Source organism: Carcharhinus amblyrhynchos, chromosome 15 (genome assembly GCF_965287045.1).
Source record: "Carcharhinus amblyrhynchos chromosome 15, sCarAmb.v2.hapA, whole genome shotgun sequence".
NCBI lineage: Eukaryota > Metazoa > Chordata > Chondrichthyes > Carcharhiniformes > Carcharhinidae > Carcharhinus > Carcharhinus amblyrhynchos.
The window spans coordinates 24,279,176-24,298,614 of NC_137338.1; the positions used below are offsets into that span (position 1 = coordinate 24,279,176).

The 19,439-nt window shown below is 41.5% G+C and overlaps 1 protein-coding gene across 1 annotated transcript in view; it reads left to right on the forward strand.

The window, feature by feature from the left end:
* Positions 1–19,439, forward strand: part of urb1 (URB1 ribosome biogenesis homolog) — a 103,359-nt gene that overhangs the window by 18,823 nt on the left and 65,097 nt on the right. Inside the window, exons 11-17 of the mRNA XM_080203599.1 lie at positions 1,082–1,255; positions 3,962–4,124; positions 6,362–6,484; positions 8,311–8,423; positions 9,407–9,526; positions 11,965–12,081; positions 15,211–15,349. Of these exons, the coding sequence (XP_080059725.1) occupies positions 1,082–1,255; positions 3,962–4,124; positions 6,362–6,484; positions 8,311–8,423; positions 9,407–9,526; positions 11,965–12,081; positions 15,211–15,349 (949 nt within the window). The remainder of the gene's footprint in view (positions 1–1,081; positions 1,256–3,961; positions 4,125–6,361; positions 6,485–8,310; positions 8,424–9,406; positions 9,527–11,964; positions 12,082–15,210; positions 15,350–19,439) is intronic.

The following is a 19,439-nucleotide window of genomic DNA, read 5'->3' on the forward strand; positions in this document are numbered from 1 at the left end:
ACCAGACTTGCATCCAGGGGGACTGGATTTGAATCAGCTACTTGTGTAAATTTGACTAAGTTTGTTTGTGTCCACTGCAGACATTAATACAAAGTTTTTAACTTGCACTGTTTTTAATCTGTACATATCACAAAGTTATGTTAGTTAACTAGTGCTGAAGGTGGTCCCAGGTAATTTGCACAAAACAGATTACTTGCGAGGGAGATTTTGGGCTAATTCCGTGCCACAAGCCCAGGTGATGGGCAGGTACAGTATGCCAAAAGTGCCTTTCTAGACAGAGCTGTGACTCATCCGGTGTCTCAGACTTTAATGTTGCCGACTTGTACTCTCAGCAAAATGTACCTATTGGCAGGGCTTTTTGTTCAGAAAAAGATGGGGATCCTGCCATATGATTGCTGAGGTCAAGGATGCTAATGCTGAAGTATCCAGTGAAGGAACTGGGATATCCAGCTGCTCACCTATTCACTGCTAAAGCCTACGCACTCTGAATTCCACTGCCCACTTTTTTGGGTTCCCCTGTGCCTGGAAGTGCCCATTTCATACCACGTTGTTCTTATTCTGCTCCACAAGCAAAACCTTTGATTGTAAGAGGAGGCAGTGTCCATGATGGGTCTTTGGCCTTTTTTCCTGACCTTTGCACCTGCAGGAATTGGCATTTCCTGTTGCAAAAGTAAGGAACATTGATTCTTTAATTTTCTGGGCCATATAACAATGCTGAGAACATAAGCAGAAGTAAAGTATTCTCCTGCTGCAATTCGAGCTGCTGACTTCCAGAATACTGAAGTGCGCAGCTATAAAATAAAGTATGGTTTTGTGTAATAATGAAGGGTTTTATTTTAACCCTCCAGTTTTTTCTTCTAAAAAAATGAGACACAGCAATAATTTCTGTCAAGTGTCTTTGTATCTAAGAATCACATGCAAAATGTAACTCTCTTTCTGATTTTGATAGGCTCACTGTCTCAGTCGTGTTCTGCTTTTATTTTTAATTTTTAAAAATCGCGATGGAGACTATTTTCTTATCAGTCTCATAATGTCACACATAGAAGAGTAAATTTAGTGAATTGTCTCTTTTTACTTTCAGTTTACAAATAAGATCGTCCAACACACTACCTTTTCCTTGCTTGCATATTTTATGAAGAGGGCTCTGAAGAACATTGAACATTGCCTAAATGAGGAAGTGTGGCAAAACTCTGAGATTTACACTCCCAGTACAATGGAGGACTTTGCACAGCAGTACAGAGAGACCTTCAGCAAGGTACTTAGGACTGATGTCATGTCAAGAAACTTGTTTTTGAAATTCACTGTTCGTTCATTGAGTAAAGGGTGAATCTGAAGTCTCTGTTTTCTTTTTTACAGATTCATTTCAAAAACACCAGAGCACTAGCAAATGATCTTATTTTCTCCCATACCCTGGTGTAAAACAGTTCTTATAGACTTAAAAATAATTGCCGAATCTTTCCCCAATTAGTAATAGCTGTTCTCACCTACAAACTAACATGTGCACTTCATTGTAAAAGGACTCCAATGTTAACAAGTTACACTGGACAAACCGCTTTTGGCTGGTTCAGATTTTGGTTACGACTTGTACTTATGTGGCACCTTCAATGTGGAGAACATGTCAGTACGCTTCACATAGATGTAAAGTAACAACAATGCTTCACTAATTTAATATGCTATTCCTTTAGCAATAAGTGACCATTTCTAAGGTTCGGTGCTCTGCGTTCGGCTTGGTTTGATAATAATCAAGTCAACTCCGGATAGAAGGTTTATACCTTTATTCTTTTACGACATCGGAGCTATTTCTCCTTAGAGTGGGCAGGTATCAGTGATCCCACACACCCCGGCAAAAGTAACTTTGTTCTACTTTTTCCAAACGCTTATCCCAGTCTGTAGGCGGGCTTCCAGAGCATTAGCCTATTACAACTTGTCCCCGACTCTTTTACACCAACAGAGTGGTAGTATAGCTGCATGCACAGTTCATAATGTTCTGAAAACCAATCAACTCTGTACACACTCTCATCACAATGAATCCTTACACGACAGTTAAAACACTTGGTACTAGGTACAGCTAGACTAAAGAGTGTGATTAATGGCACTTCTGCATACATGCAGGCAGCACGTTCACAGCATGAGATTACAAACTATACAAAAACCTTATGGCTTTTATATTCTCATAACCGCCAAGATTCCATTTGCCTTCCTTATTTTCTGCTGTTTCCTTATTACCTGCATACTCGTTAGTTCCCTGTGGTTCATGCACAAGGTCAGCCAGATTCCTCTGCACCAAAGCACTATGAAGCTTCTCTCCATTTAGATAATAATTTGCCTTTCTATTTTTTTTTTGACCATAGTGGATAACCTCACACTTATCTACATTAAACTCCATCTGACAAGCTAGTTCATTTACCTAACCTATCCATATCCATTTATGAATGTATTTTCTCTGCACTGAAGCATACAGAAGTTTCTCTTCATTTAGATAATTTGCCTGTGCATTTTTCCATTTGCCAGTTTGCCGCCCCATTTACTTAACTTAGCCATATCCATTGTAAATTTCTTATTTCATCATCGCAACTTACTATCCCACCTATTTTAGTGTCATCTGCAAATTTGGCTATGGTACCTATTATCGCTGCATCCAAGTCATTAATATAGATGTAAAGAGGTGGAACCCGAGGATTGAACCCTGTGGCACCGCACTAGTTCCATCTTATCAACCATAAAAGTTTATTTATTAGTGGCACAAGTAGGCTTACATTAATACTGCACTAAAGTTACTGTGAAAATTTCCTAGTCGCCACACTCCAGCGCCTATCTGGAGGGAGAATTCTTTTCACATGGCCAGTGAAAAAGATCTATTTATCCTGACTTTCTGCTGGTTGGCCAATCCTCTATCCATACTAATAAATTACCCTTAATACCATGTGAAGTAAAATAACAAAATACTGCGAATGTTGGAATCTGAAACAAAAACAGAAAATGCTGGAAAATCTCAGCACGTCTGTCAGCGTCTGCGTGGAGACAATAGAGCCAATGTTTTGAGCCTATATGATTTTTTGTCAGAGTTGATAAAGCTCTGATGAGGGGCCATCTAGCCTTGAAACGTTGACGCTATTCTCTACACACATGCTGACAGACATGCTGAGATTTTAAAGCATTTTCTGTTTTTGGCCCATGTGAACTAACCTTGTGTGTTAACTTTTGAGTAACAACTTATTGAATGCCTTCTGGAAGTCCAGATATAAATCATCTACAGGCTTCCCATTAGCAAACGGTGAAATAATTTGGGAAGGTGTGTAAATAAGGTGCATTCTATTAGGAGAGGGGAATGAAAGTTACTAATTGGCATGAATGATAATATTTAAGCATTTTTAAAATTGAATGGGTAATGTTCAAAATAGTCTAACATTCACTTCCATAATTATCACCAAACATTTATATTCACATCAATTTACAGTATTATAATTTACACCCTTTCAAATCATTCTAATCCTTTAGGATTAAAAATTGTCATAGAGCTGGCACAGTGGTTAGCATTGCTGTCTCACAGCACCAGGGACCCAGGTTCAATTCCTGGCTTGGGTCACTGCCTGTGTGGAGTTTGCACGTTCTCCCTGTGTCTGTGTGGGTTTACTCTGGGTGCTCTGGTTTCCTCCCACAGTCCAATGATTTGCAGATTAGGTACATTGGCCACGCTGAATTCTCCCTCAGTGTATCCAAACAGGTGCCGGAGTTCGACGACTAAGGGATTGTCTCAGTAACATCATTGCAGACTTAATGTAAGTTTATTTGTGACTAATAAATAAACTACAAGAATATTAGGTCAAATTCAGTAATAATTGCCATCAGTAAAATCCAGATTTACAAAAGATATTTTAATAATCCTTACATCTGTAAAAATACCACTTTCTGGAATGCCTATACTATTCTGTGACACCAGTGTGCTTTTTTTTTGACACAGCACTTGCCAGACATGAATAGCATTGTAGCTACATGGCAATCCCTTTTAAAAACTGAAAGAAAAGAGGAAGATGAGAAAGGAGAACAGGGGGATGAGAAAAACACAAAAAGCACCCCTGCATCAGAGGAAGCAAATGAGATATCGGATTTTACAGAGCATCTTGGTAGGTTTTGTTTTCAGAGTGGGAAGGGAGGGGAAGTTGCTTGCATGGTTTAAATTATAAAAGTTAATACTTTGCAAACAAAGTAACAGCATGTGAATGATGCACAATGTTATTGTGCAAATAGGCCAGCAACTTGAAAGACAATCCATAATTACAAGTCATCCAAACTTGCAGGATGATTTGTTCCACTCACACATGAAACAGAAGCAGGAGTAGGCCACCAGGCCCTTTGAGCCTGGCCCGCCATTCAGTATGATCATGGCTGATTGATGCTGCCTTCAAATCCTTTTCTAAGCCATTTCCCCATTGCCCTCTCTTCCTTGATCTATCAAATATTTATCTACCTCCACTTCTAATACTTAAATACTTCTAATGATCCAGCCTTCACCAACCTTTGAGCTAGAGAATTCCAGAGATTCACCACGCTTTGCAAGAAGAAATTTCTACCCACCTCAATTTTAAATGACCTCCCTTTTTCTTGTAGCTATGTCCCCGTATTTGAGTCTCTGCCATTAACGTTAACAAAATGGTCATTAACCTCCCCATATTGCTTCATTTCACATTAATTAACCAATGAGTTACCACATTAAGGTTAGCTTAGTAATTGATAATTTTAAGAGCCCTGTAACGATGTGACAATTGGTAATGATTGTCAAAAAGGGAACAATAAAAGTATGGATTATCATTCCTTCAGTTAGTGAATTGTTCAGGTTTTTATTTAAATGTCAGATTTTAAAATTAAAAACAACCTTATCTTCACTTTTTCTCATAAACCAGTCTTTCCCTCTTGTTTTTTCTCTTTCTGTAGCTGATTTGATATTGCCTTGAATTCACCCAACCAAGTTTGCCCTCCTGTTTTCCTCGATCCTTAAATCTCGTTAATACGAGAGATATACCCTTGATCCAGCTGTGCAGCTGATGATCTTGGTGTATCATTATCCACTCTTACTTCTAACTACTTCTAAAGCCAAAAGGTTTCCAGCTAAAGGCTGCAGGTGAAAGTCTCACTGGATACGCCTGAGTTGCCCAGCAATGTTTGACCCAATACATAGTGAATATGTTGAAAGCAAAAATAGGTTCTTAATGCTTCTGGTAGAAATAATAGATGACAGAGCCAAAAACTGTTTGTCACTCATACTGTCTTTAGCAAAATGGTCCCTAAGTATGATCTGTTCCTAGCTGAGCTACTATATTTCAATTTTGTCACTGTCCAAGCTCCCACTATGGGTCCACTACCACTGTGGGGACCAAAAAGAAGAACCCCCTTCCACTGCTGTAAGCCAATTCAGGCTGGGAAATAACTTTGCCCTAGTTAGTCTCACTCTCATTTCACAAACAATTCAAAAATCATCATTAGACATTGCAAAATTGTGGCTGATCAGCAAAGTGCAAGATATATGGTTCAAAGTCAGGTGGAAAAGGTGGGAAAGTATGTTTAAAAACAAATGGCAAGTTTAACATAACATTTAAATGATTTTTTTCTTTGTAGTTGCATATACATTTCTTAGTAAATTATTTCGATGAGAAATAAAACCAAATCCGACGGTGAATTGTGCGCATTCCACAAGTTAACAATACAACTGAGTGGATTATGTTGAGGTACTTGTAGTTGAATATGTGATAGCATTACTCAGTTTCTTTCACTATCTCACCTCATTAGTCTTATCATCAAAGTTATGACTCTTGCTTTGAATTATTCCATCATTGTTAACATGTGTTAAACAATTATGACCAATGCTCAGTACCTGATAGCAGTAGTCAAATAGTTGAGAGCAACAAAACTTTACAAGCTTTAAGCTTTTATTTTTACGATTGCAAACCCTTGATTTTTTTTTTAATTGATCCTTTAATTAAAGTTTTTAAACACCTCTGGTCATATTGAACATGCAACCTGTGCATTAATTTTAAAAAGTTTATTAGTCACAAGTAAGGCTTACATTAACACTGAAGTGAAGCCACTGTGAAATTCCCCTAGCCGCCAAACTCCGGCGTCTGTTCGGGTCAGTGCACCTAACCAGCATGTTTCTCAGATTGTGGGAGGAAACCAGAGCATCTGGAGGAAACCCACGCAGACATGGGGAGAACGTGCAAACTCCATCTAGACAGTGACCCAAACCAAAATCGAGTGATTAGCACAATGCTAATCACTGTGCTACCGTGCCACCATTAATTAATTAATTACATTACATTAATGTAATTTATTTTAGTAAAATGAGATTTCCTATCTTCTCCTTTAGGTAGAGATGATGCTGAGACCACTGTTTTGAAGGCAATTGTGCTCGAGGTTATGTGCCTTTACCAGAAAGTGGTCCCTCACCTGGTTTCACAGTGTACATTTGATTTCAGTAAATTACTTAAAGGTATGTAAATATTCGATATTTCTTCAAAACTACATGGCTACTGGAAAGTGCATTGCTTACAAATCGCTGGCAGTTTGAAAAGTGGAATTGGACGGATCCAAATTAGAAACATTAACTCATTGCAGAAAGAATTAACTCATTGCAAAAAGAATGAATCTTTTCCATTCACGGACAATGATCTCTTTTTATATGAAGTTAGGTACCAATTGTTACTTAAGTGAAAATGTAGCATAATTTTTATTTATTTTTCCACTACCCGGATGCTGCATCGCCAACAAGGCAAGCATTTATGGCCATTGCCTAATTATTGTCGATAAGGTGTGGAATTGTTGTTGGAAAGGTGTAGCAACCCACCTTCTTGGGTCCCTGGAGTCATTGTGGTGAAAATGTTTCCACAGTGCGATCAGGGAGAGAGTTCCAGGAGTTTGAACCAATTAAGGAATGGTGAAATACTCCCAAATCAGGATGGAGTGTGACTTAGAGGGGAATATGGATGTGTCACCATGGGCCTGCTGCCCTTGTCTTTCCAGGCGGTGGAGCTGGTGGGTTAGGGATTGCTGTTTGAGTTGCTTTGTCCAGTTGCTGCAGTGCCTTTGGTATATGACCCTCTGTGCAGCCAGAGTGCGGCAGTGATGAAGCAAATGAATGTTGGTGGATGATATACTGAGGGACGGTTTGCACATTTTAAGCACCAAAAACTGTTACATTCAGGGTGTGGTTTATAGACAAGCAATTGATAATTGTGCATTTTCCCAGAAGTAAGGTGGTCTATATGCAATGCAAGAAATTATTTATAATGTTATTTCATTTACTTCTAATGATTGAGTACAAATATATTATCCTGGTGAAAAACCTCATTCACTAGGATCACATATTAGAAAATCAATGGCCAGTCCCATGATTTTCTGTTTTTATTTGAAGAATATTAATTCCTTTAAGCCACAGATTGAGCAGTTGATTGGTGTTGTAACAGTGAGTTTAACAAGTATTTTCTAAAGTCAGTATTGCGATGCATTAATGAGCTGCTCAATTGAAAGATTGATTTTGCAGCTCTCTGCTTTATTAAGGCAAGAAATGAGTGAGGAAAAAGCTGATGGGGAATATCTAGAACATTAGATTTCACCAGTACCCCTTCACAACTAGGACAAGGGTTGGAATCCAGCCCAGACCAATAAATGAATGTTCCTTCTGTCTGCATTGGCCCTAACTGAAATTGGTTTGGGGATCCAGTTCAAATACTGGTGGATCTTGTTGCATAGCACTGATCTATTTCCAATTTGGTGCCAATTAAATTTAATTTAGGGATGGAAACCATAATGATATCTGCATTACTTCATAATGTCATTAAATAGATCACTTGTTCTATTCTGCAGTATCAACATCTCTCAACTTAGCACAACAAGCCTTCTTAAATAAGAATGATATTAATCATGTTTGTATATTTTTCCCATGTTCACATCTAGTGAGCGCGCTCATCTCAAACTTAAATTTGCAACAAATACAAATAGATTGTTTCTGGAAGGATTGTCTTCCATTCCTGAATAAGGAGTGGTTAGAAAGTGGAAATTGTTCAGAAAGGGAATGGTTAATGAAGAAAGCTTCAGTGTATTCAAAGAAAAACTAGATAAACACATGTAGGAGAAAGGGATTGAAAGTTGATGATAGGATAACATGGGAAGGCTGAGAGGAGACTTGTGTGGAGCGTAAACACGGGAACAGATAGACAATTGTTTGGGCTGAATGACATGTTTATGTGCTGTAATTTCCATGTGAGGAATATGTTAGGTTCTGCACTGATGGTGAGGTGTTCAACTTCTGTTTTCCAGGCATCGTTAGTGAGAAGGGAGTGAGACAGGAAATTGCTCCTGTTCTACAGTACCGCATACTGCAGCTTTCTCTGGAGTTACCTGCCAATAAGTTTGCATGGTTCAGAGTTCAGGTACAATTCTATTAGACAAACCTTTTGTGTTTGTTTAGATTGGAATGGCATTTTAGGTATAAAGTTGTAATATCTTCTTCTCAGTTGACTGTCAAAATCAAATTAATTCAGTGTTAATTGCCGAATGACTTCAACTCTGGCTTTGTACTGTTACCTTCGCCCATAACTCAGAAAGTTGGGAGTTCCAAGTCCCATTCCACAGACTTGAGCACTAAATCTAGGCTAATATGTCAATGCAATACTGAGGAAATGCTGCATTGTCAGAGGTTGTCTCTCAGATGAGATGTTAAGCCAAGTCTGTCCTTACAGGAGAATGTAATGGATGCTATGACAGCATTTCAAAGAAAATCTGAGCGTTTCTGCCTCTTACCATCCCTTCTGGTTGATTTCCAGATCTCCACACTTTTTCCGTGGAACAAAATTCCTCCTCAAGCCCCCCCTTGAATCCTGCCCGTCACTTTAAATGCTATGGGAAATAGGTTCTTCCCATCCACACTATGCGGGCCCTCACCATTTTATACGTCTGAGTTAATTCTTCCTTCAGCCTTTTCTGCTGCAAGAAAATAAAGCAGTGTACCCAATCTTCATAGCTAAAGTTCTCCATTCTTGGCAGCTTTCCCATAAATTTCCCATATGGTGGCCAGAACTTTACTCTAGCTGTGCAGAGAAATGCAAGTCTTTTGTTTCTTTATGTGGAACCTATTTCTGTGGCACTTTTTCAACAAGTGAAAATCTAGTTCTCTTTTGAGGGACGAAAGTATGGATATGCCATGATAAATGGGTTCTACAAACGTGAACTTTGAAAGAGAGCTTTCAGGGCATTCTGGTAGTAATCCTGAAAAATGTAATATGTTTAGAAACTGCAAAGGTCCATACTGTACCTGATCATAATGCTGGATGTATTTGTATAGTATTCACAGTTCTAATGAGGAGATGTTAAGAGACTGTGCAACAGTTGATCTCTAATTCTTATTTGTATTTAGGATATAATAGATATGGAAAAGAGCAGTGGAGAACAGTCAGTGTTTTATTTGTTGATTAAAATGTTTGTGACCAGCAAGAACTCTCAACTACAAACATCAACCAAGCATCTCATTATAAAGGTGAGTTGAGATTTTAATTGTCATTTAGTTCCTATAATCTAATATATGCATACTGTTAGCTTTCAAATAACATTTGTGAATTTGGCTGGAATGTATCAGGAAAATATTCTTGTTATTAATGTATCACCTGAGGTGTGTTAAATCTAATTAAATGTAATTGATGTGCATTTTTTTTAATTCATTCATGGGACGTGGGCATCACTGACTGGCCAGCATTTATTGCCCATCCCTAGTTGCCTTTGATCTGAGTAGCTTGCTTGGTCATTTCTGAGAGCAGTTGAGAGTCAACCACATTGCTGTGATTCTGGAGTTACATGTAGCCCAGACTGGGTAAGGACAGCAGATTTCCTTCCCTAAAGGAAATTGGTGAACTAGATGGGTTTTCCTGGCAATCGACAATGGTTTCATGGTCATCTGTAGATTCTTAATTCCATCTGCTGTGGCGGGATTCGAACCTGGATCCCCAGAACATTAGTTGAGTTTCTGGATTAATAGTCTAGTGATAATACCACTAGGCCATCACCTCCCCTTAATATAAACTATGCCTTAATGAGCAACATGAAAAACATACAGTTTGCCTTTTTGCACATTTTCAAATAACCCAAGCCAATAAAGCGGACATTCGGGTTCATAATTAGCTTCTGATTTGGAATTACTCCTGAAGTAAAGCATCCTTTCCTCACATATATACCAAAATAGAAAAATTGTTCGTCTCTGATCTGGCTTCATAAGATACCCTTAAGGCTTCTGATCTGGCACCCTAACAATACCATAAACATTGCCATTTTGAATAAAAAAATCGATCTTAAGCCATGGATTTGTACACCCGTCATACAAATGACGTTCAGAATTATAATTTATCTGTTCTATAATACTAGATTAAGTGATCATGCAAGCTATAAACCAATGAGGTGAAACTGCCTATTCTTGGCATCTTGTCCAAAGATGACTTGTTGGGAGAGTAGAAGAGAACAGAAATCTGGAATGAAGTGTCTCTAATTGTAGCATGTAATATTTCTTTAAAATATGTGACAAATATGTGCAGGTTGTTCAGTGAATATATGCAAATGTGATGCAGCAAATTCAAACCAACAAGTGTCCCAGTAAAGTAAGGTATTAGGCTGGATGTTATGGGGAATCTTGGTCACCATCAGAAGAACCCAACAACAATCTTGATAGTTGTCCTGTGACAATTTAACACTGAGGACAGTGTTAATTACTTCAAGGCCACACTTCCACCCCGTTCTCAGGGATAATTCTCACCTTAAGAGAGCTGCCAGCCAGTTGGGTGACCTGAGATTCCGTTGTCCCAGCAGCGCCACAAGGAAGGGTGGCCACAGCTGGTACTACAGGTTGTCCTGTATGCTGAACAGCCCAGGGTCAGGGATCTCAGTGAGGGGCCGATTCTAGGAGGGCAGGAGAGGTAGGGACAAAGGAGAAGTTGAGGTTGGTCAGGAAAGAGTGATTCTGATGCATCCAGGTGCGACCATGCTATTGTGCCCCGCACAGACCATCCTGGTGCCAGGCTTGCTGCATGCCATGGGCCTGTCTCCACCATGGATAAAATATCAGCAACAGTAATATGAGGCCCTTAAACGGTGGGGCTGCCCAATGTCTCCTTCACTCTCCTTTCCACAGGAAGGCCAGCTACTGAATTTTATTGGTCTTCCCCATCAAACCCACTGGTGAGGGAGCTTTAAAATCCAGCTCATTGTTCTTTGAGATAGACAGTCTGAGGCACTCTGTTGAGATAGTTTATAATGATTTATATTAAACTGAATCTCTTGTGTGCACGTTAAATTGGTGAATAGCAGATTCGGGATTTTAGTTCTCAGTGCCTGAAGACCTACCTTTTGGATGCAATACTGTTGATTTCCTTTGAAATCAAAAAAATTGGGGTGGCATGGTAACACAGTGGTTAGCACTACTACCTCACAGTGCCAGGGACCTGGGTTCGATTCCCAGCTTGGGTCACTGTCTGTGTGGAGTTTGCACACTCTCCCCTTGTCTGCATGGGTTTCTTCCGGGTGCTCCAGTTTCCTCCCACAATCTGAAAGATGTACTGGTTGGTGCATTGACCATGCTAAATTCTCCCTTCGTGTATACGAGCAGGCGCCGGAGTGTGCCAACTAGGGATTTTCACATTAACTTCGTTGCAGTATTAATGTAAGCCCACTTATGATACTAATAAATAAACTTTAAACTGAAAATTTAGGGCACTAGATTGCATGTGTGTGTATTGCTGGGTTGTCCTTTCAGATAAAGTTACAAGCTTTAGCTTTCAAATCCATTCAGAATCACAATTTAAATAAATTTTATTTAGTGTTTAATAACTACTACAAGCATTCCTTGACTTTCCTTTACCCTATGTTCTCCTGCAACATTTAATCTCCCTGGGGGTAACCGTGAAGTGTTGCATGCTTTTGTTTCCTGCCTAGATTTTAAAAGAAAGTGGAATTTTTGAATACACCTGGAAAGAACTAGAGATGTGGATGAAAGGTCTTTGGTCTGTTTCTGAATCGGAACAAGAGAGTGTCATTTTATTTCTTGAAAGAGTAAGTACGGATTATACTGATAGGTCTTCTATAAAGTAGATTATAACGACTTGGAAATGCAACAATTAATACTTTCTGTTTAAGTGCTCAGCACTCAGTCCAATTTCACAATCAGTTAGGGTGGGAGATGAGTTTGCTGGCAGGTCTGAGGCAATTTCATTTAAACCTCATTATTCTTTAACATTTGTGTTGGTTGGAGTGGTTGTTCTGGAGGTTAAATGCCAGACGCTGCTTTTCTGTTTAATTCATTCTTTGATCATAGGCATTGTTGACCAGACCAATATTTATTGCCCATGCCTAATTGCCCTCAGCAACGCAGTGGTGAGCCGTCTTCTTAAACCACTGCAGTCCGTGTGGTGTAGGCACACCCGCAATGTTTTTAGAGAGGCAGTTCCAGAATTTTGAGTCAGCAACAGAAATATATTTTCCAATATGGAACCTTGGTTTCCAAATTGGAATAAACCAAGTCTCCATTTCCCTCTCCAGTTTGATATACATGATTCCATGACACTATTTACAGAATAGCAGAGGAATTCTCTATATGTCATGGCCTCGACAAATACCACCAGAAACAGGATCTCAATCATAGTTGGTTGAATCTTGCTGCGCACTAATTGGTTGCTATGCACACCTACGTCACAGCAATGATGGCACTCATATTTGACTCTGAAAACACTTCCCAATAACCTGAAATCATGGGGGTGATTCTCTAATCCCGTTATGCTAATTTGTTAGTGCAGTGGGCCAGAAGACTCTCACTTCAGCCGATTCGCAAGGTTTGTGCATTCGTTCCTGCCCCAATAGCGCTTCCCTGTGCCAGATTTCGACAGTGTCACATCCGCACTGGAAATTGACAGGGAGGTGCAAAGACCATTTAAATGGTCATTTTAATATTATTTAAATGTGATTAGCAAACCCAGGACTGAAGTCTCTGGGCCCGCCAACATTCCTCTCACCAGAGTGGTTCACTCCAATGGGGATTATAGTAGTTCCCCACTAATGGGGAAATGGTATCCCGATCCTGCTGGAGTAAAGGAGGAGGACAATCAGTGTCCCCCACAATGGGTCGGGTGGTGGGATAGGTGCCCCTTGGGCATTGGCACCTTGACAGTGCCCACCTGGGCCCCCTGGCACTGCCAAAGGTTAAAGTGCCAATCAGTAGGGGTGGGGGGGGTGGCGGTCCCGCTGCCACTCTGCAGACAGGATCAGTGGGGGAAAGAGGGAGGCCAGCGATCAGGGCGAATGGTGGAGGGGGAGGGGTTGGTTGCGGGGAGGTGGTCAGCTTGCTGTGGGCGCCGGGACTGTGGAGGGGGTGAAATCGGGAATGCGGGGGAGGGTGCTAGGAGGAGGAGGTTTGGGGCTGCCCCAGAAATGGTCAAGGGGCAGCGATCAGGCTGTAGGTGGGGGGATGGAGGGCAGCATTGCGGGAATGATGGCCAGCAATCAGGAGGCTGACAGTGTGGAGCTACTGTGCATGCCCAATCTCGGCACTGATGGTTTGGTGCATTCGCAGTGGCCTGCTCAGCGCTATGCTGCTGGCCTCCCTGGTGATATTTAATGATATCCAAATTGGTGCACTCTGCATTGCACAAGAGTGTGGGAGATTCTTCTCTGAACTTCCACTGAAAAAAGCAGCATGAATTACTCCAGTTTTCATACAAATTTGACACTTAGAATTTTTTTGGGAGAATTGGGCCCAACAATGGTAATAAATAAACATAAGCAATTTATTACACTGTTGAGTAATTTCCACCATTTTGCGCATCTCCAGCATTGGCGTCTCAGAAATCCGCCGTTTTAGATATATGTTCTGACTTCCAAAGCTTATCCAGTGGGCTTAAACCAAATTGTGACTCTGCTGTCTTGCAGTCAGATTGGGAACTGACTGCAGAGTTGTGATTGGAGGAGCAGCAGGCGTGGGAGAGACAGATCTACTCCTCCAATCACAGATTCTGTCTCTCTCAAGCTCACTGCTTCAACTCCTCCAATCACAGATTTCCTCCTCCTGCTCGAGGCACTCTTCCAGTGACAAAAGTCTATGATGGAGGAACAGCAAGGACAGGAGGATGGGGACATGTGATTAGAGACCAAAGAACAGTTAGCCTGACTGGTCCTGCTCCCACCAGGCAGGAGATTTTCCATTGCACTGTCACCAATCACTTTTCAACCAGCTTCTGAACAATGGGTTTGACCCATTCAGCACCTCGTGGGAGGCCAAGGAGAAGCAGAGAAAGAAAATTTAGGAGGGAGAGTCAGAAAGCCTGGAAAATCTCTGGCAGTAGCAAGGCCGAGGATAGGCCTGGGGGAGTCACGTGTTAACCTGGACCCGGCTGCTGTCTGTGCAGATGGGACCTGGGCTCTTTGGCTAATCTTTCACCTTCATGCAGTGATAGAGCCTGAGTAGTTTGCAGGATGTTGTTTTGATGGCAAGTGAAAAGTGGAGAAAATTTGCAGAAGTGCCATTTAGTTGGAATGGTTGGAGGATCCCAGCCTGGGACCCAAAAAGGAGTCAATGGGTTACTGGATAGTTGTCTGGATCCCTGTAAAAGAGCTGCCTACCAGTAAACAGCTCTAGTTAGAATGAAAGCCCTAACAATAGACTGTTTCTGACTGTAAGGGACCCTACATTAGTGTTTACCAACCTTTTTCTCCTCACATACCTATTGAAACTTTTACAAACAGTTTTTATGCTCCCAATGAGAGGCATGAATGGCTTGTTCCTAGTATCTGGATCCATGCTGTAGTAGTGTTGTATGGTTGTACAGTCTTTTCATTCTTTTCTATGGTAGCAAACACTAAGCCAAAAGCCTGTTTTCTCACCACTAGTTAACTGAAAAGTGCCCACACTGAAAGATCAGAAACCTGACAGAGTGGATATCGCCCCTCTCCATGGCACTGGCCACTGGTGCCATATCGTCACCTGACTCCTTTGCTTGATATCGTAAGAAATTGTAGCATTTAAAAACAACAGAGTAACTGGATCCAACAAGTGAAACAGTTAGCATGATGTTGCCAAGTGAAACTAATTAGATTTTCAGTTTCTCTTGACTTGAGATGGCAAAGTTTCACAAATACTTGTTTCTTATTCCCATATGTGTTATTTTAATTTATGCTTTGTGTTATTCTTAGGTTTTGATGCAGTTAATATCAAATCCATATCCTTACACGGACAGGATTTCAGATGTAATACGAGAAGCTAGCATGCTGCAAGCAAACCTTGGTGGACAGGACTCGGATGTTGTCAGTTTGCCTATCTCACATATTGATGGTGAGTAGGGAAGAAATTAAAGAAAAGTTCTGATGCTCTTACAGTAACTGTACAAAATACAACCAGCAAATCCAAACCCTTCTGAAAGTAAATGATAATTTAGTCAGTTAAATGTTTCAACCAATAACGCTGGTTTCAGTCAAACGAAATGCGTAGCTGAGGCAGACCCTGGACTGGGGTTTGCCACTTCAGTATTTACAATACACTCCAGAACCACATATTAGAAAATTGTTGATACCCACAATCTTCTAACCATTATCATGGAATCACAGAAACACCACAGTGCGTTTATCCCTATCCCCACAACCCAACATATTTACCCAGTTAATCCCCCTAATCTACACACCCCAGGACTCTAAAGGGGCAATTTAGCATGGCCAATCAACCTAACCTGCATGTCTTTGGATTGTGGAAGGAGACCAGAGAACTCGGAGGAAACCCACGCAAACACAGGGAGAATGTGCAAACTGCACACAGACTGTGACCCAAACCAAGAATTGAATCCACGTCCCTGGACTGTGGTACATGCTGTCCATTACTTTTAATGTTTTGCAAATGGCATGCAGCGGGTGCTGAATCTTTCCAAGTATGTTTGTAGCAGCGGGTGCTGAATCTTTCCAAGTATGTTTGTAGCATTTGCTGACCTCCTGAAGCAAACAGTGCTGTTTTTGTGGTTAGCTGTTTATTTAAATAAAGGCTGCTGTTAGCTCTGGTGAGTGAAGTGCTTTCCCTCGAGAATTCCTGAAGACAAATCTTGCACAGTTAGAACTCCTTTTATTCTGACCCCAACCATGTACATCATCCCTGACATCAAAAGAGAGTGCCTTCTTGTACAGAACAGAGAAAATTACAGCATAGGAACAGGCCCTTTGGCCCTCCAAGCCTGCACCAGCCATGCTGCCTGACTTAACTAATATCCCCAATCCTTCCGGGGACCATTCCCGTTCTATTCGTGTATTTGTCAAGACGCCCCTTAAAAGCCACTACCGTATCTGCTTCCATGACCTCCCCCGGCAGCAGGTTCCAGTCAGTCACCACCCTCTGCGTAAAAAAAAAACTGCCTCGTACATCTCCTTTAAACTTTGCCCCTCAAACCTTAAACCTATGCCCCCTAGTAATTGACTCTTCCATCCTGGGAAAAAGCTTCTGACTATCCACACTGTCCATGCCTCTCATAATCTTGTGGACTTCTATCGCTCCTCAACCTCTGTCATTCCAGTGAGAACAAACCAAGTTTCTCCAACCTCCCTTCATAGCTCATGTCCTCCATGCCAGGCAACATCGTGGTAAATCTTTTCTGTACCCTTTCCAAAGCCTCCATCTTTATGGTAGTGTGGTGACCGGAAATGAACACTATATTCCAAGTGCAGCCTATCTAAGGTTCTATAAAGCTGCAACATGACTTGCCAATTTTTAAACTCAATGCCCTGGCCGATGAATGCAAGCATGCCGTATGCCTTCTTGACTTACCTTCTCTACCTGCATTGTCGTTTTCAGTGATATGTACATCCAGATCCCTCTGCCTATCAATACTCTTAAGGGTTCTGCTATTTACTGTATATTTCCTATCAGTGTTAGCCCTTCCAAAATGCATTACCTCACATTTATCTGGATTAAACTCCATCTGCCATCTCTCTGCCCAAATCTCCAACTGATTTACATCCTGCTGCATTCTCTGATGGTCCTCATTGCTATCCACAAATCCACCAAACTTTTGTGTCATCCGCAAACTTACTAATCAAACTAGCTACATTTTCCTCCACATCATTTATATATATTGCAAACAGCAAAGGTCCCAGAACTGATCCCTGAGGAACGCCACTTGTCACAGCCCTCCATTCAGAAACGCACCCTTCCACTGCTACCCTCTGTCTTCTTTGACCGAGTAAGAAGTCTCACAACACCAGGTTAAAGCCCAACAGGTTTATTTGGTAATAAACACCACTAGCTTTCAGGGTTTGCCCCTTCGTCAGGGCAAAGGGCAAACCTCAAAAGCTAGTGGCGTTTACTACCAAATAAACCTGTTGGACTTTAACCTGGTGTTGTGAGACTTCTTACTGTGTTTATCCCAGTCCAACGCCAGCATCTCCATATCATGACTTCTTTGACCAAGCCAGTTTTGTGTCCAGCTTGCCAGCTCACCTCTGATCCCATGCGACTTCATCTTCTGTAACAATCTGCCATGAGAGACCTTGTCAAAAACCTTATTGAAATCCATGTAGACAACGTCCACTGCCCTACCCTCATCAATCATCTTCATCACTTCCTCGAAAAACTCAATCAAGTTAGTGAGACGTGACCTCCCCTTCACAAAATCATGTTGCCTTTCACTAATACGTCCACTTAATCCCAAGTGGGAATAAATCCTGTCTCGAAGAACCCTCTCCAATAATTTCCCTACCACTGATGTAAGGCTCACTGGCCTGTAGTTACCTGGATTGTTCTTGCTACCATTCTTAAACAAAGGAACAACATTGGCTATTCTCCATCTATATAAGTGTGACAATTTTCTGCTTTCCACAGCAGTTTTCCGAGTAAGCATTGCTCAGAGGAACAGTGTTGTGCTGTGGATTTGCATATACTCATGACTGAAATAAGACCATCCATACCGCTTCTATAGAGGATGCTTTGCCCAGCAGAATGGAGAGACTTTCATTCTGTCATCTGTGCTGAATTTGAACTTAGATTCTGAAGATGAAAACATCAAATCCCCTGCCAACTGAAATGGTACAATTCTAACATAAGAAGTAGGAGCCGGAGTAGGTCATCTAGCCCTTCGAGCCTGCCCCGCCATTCAATAAGATCATGGCTGATCTGAAGTGGCTCAGTTCCACTTTCCCGCTTTCTCCCCATAACCCTTAATTCCCTTGCCTACCAAAAACCTATCTACTCGTGACTTAAGTATATTTAGTGAGATAGCCTCCACCACTTCAACGGGCAGAGAATTCCAGAGATTCACCACCCTTTGAGTGAAGAAGTTCCTCCTCAACTCCGTTCTAAATTGCACCCCCCCCCTTATCTTGAGGCTGTGCCCTCTAGTCCTGCTGTACTTTCTGAGCGGGAAGAATCTCTCTACCTCTACCCTATCCATCCCCTTCATTATCTTATACGTCTCTATAAGATCCCCCCTCATCCTTCTAAACTCCAACGAATACAGACCCAGTCTATTTAGTCTCTCTTCATGGGCCAACCCCCTCATCTCCAGTATCAGCGTAGTGAACCTCCTCTGCACTCCCTCCAAGGCCAAAATATCCTTGCACAAGTGCAGCGACCAAAACTGCACACAGTACTCCAGCTGCGGCCTCACCAGTGCCCTGTACAGTTGCAGCAAGACCTCCCTGCTTTTATATTCTATCCCCCTCGCTATAAAGGCCAGCATCCCATTCACCTTCTTGATCACCTGCTGCACCTGCAGACTGGGTTTTTGCAACTCATGCACAAGGACCCCCAGGTCCCTCTGCACCGTAGCATGCTGCAGCTTTTCACCCTTTAAATAGTAGTCCCTCCTACTATTATTCCTGCCAAAGTGGATACCCTCGCACTTGCTAACATTGTACTCCATCTGCCAGGTCCTCCCCCACTCGCTCAGCCTATCTAGATCCCTCTGCAGACTTTCCACACCCTCCGCACAATTTGCTTTTCCACTCATCTTTGTGTCATCAGCAAATTTCGACACCCTACACTCAGCCCCCTCCTCCAGATCATCTATTCTTATGTGAAGTATCCTATATTTATTCCCTATATGAAATTAATGTTGTAAACTTCAACATAAGCTGTTCCTATAACTCAGCAGTGTCCTATTAACTGCTTGTACTCGTTAGAGTTTAGAAGAATGAGGGGAGATCTCATTGAGACGTATAAGATGATGAATGGGATGGATAGGATAGAGGTGGAGAGACTCTTCCCGCTCAGAAAGGATAGTAGGACTAGGGGGCACAGCCTCAAGATAAAGGGGAGGCGGTTTAGAATGGAGTTGAGGAGGAACTTCTTCACTCAAAGGGTGGTGAATCTCTGGAATTCTCTGCCCGTTGAAGTGGTGGAGGCTACCTCGCTAAATATTTTTAAGACGCGGGTTGATGGGTTTTTGATA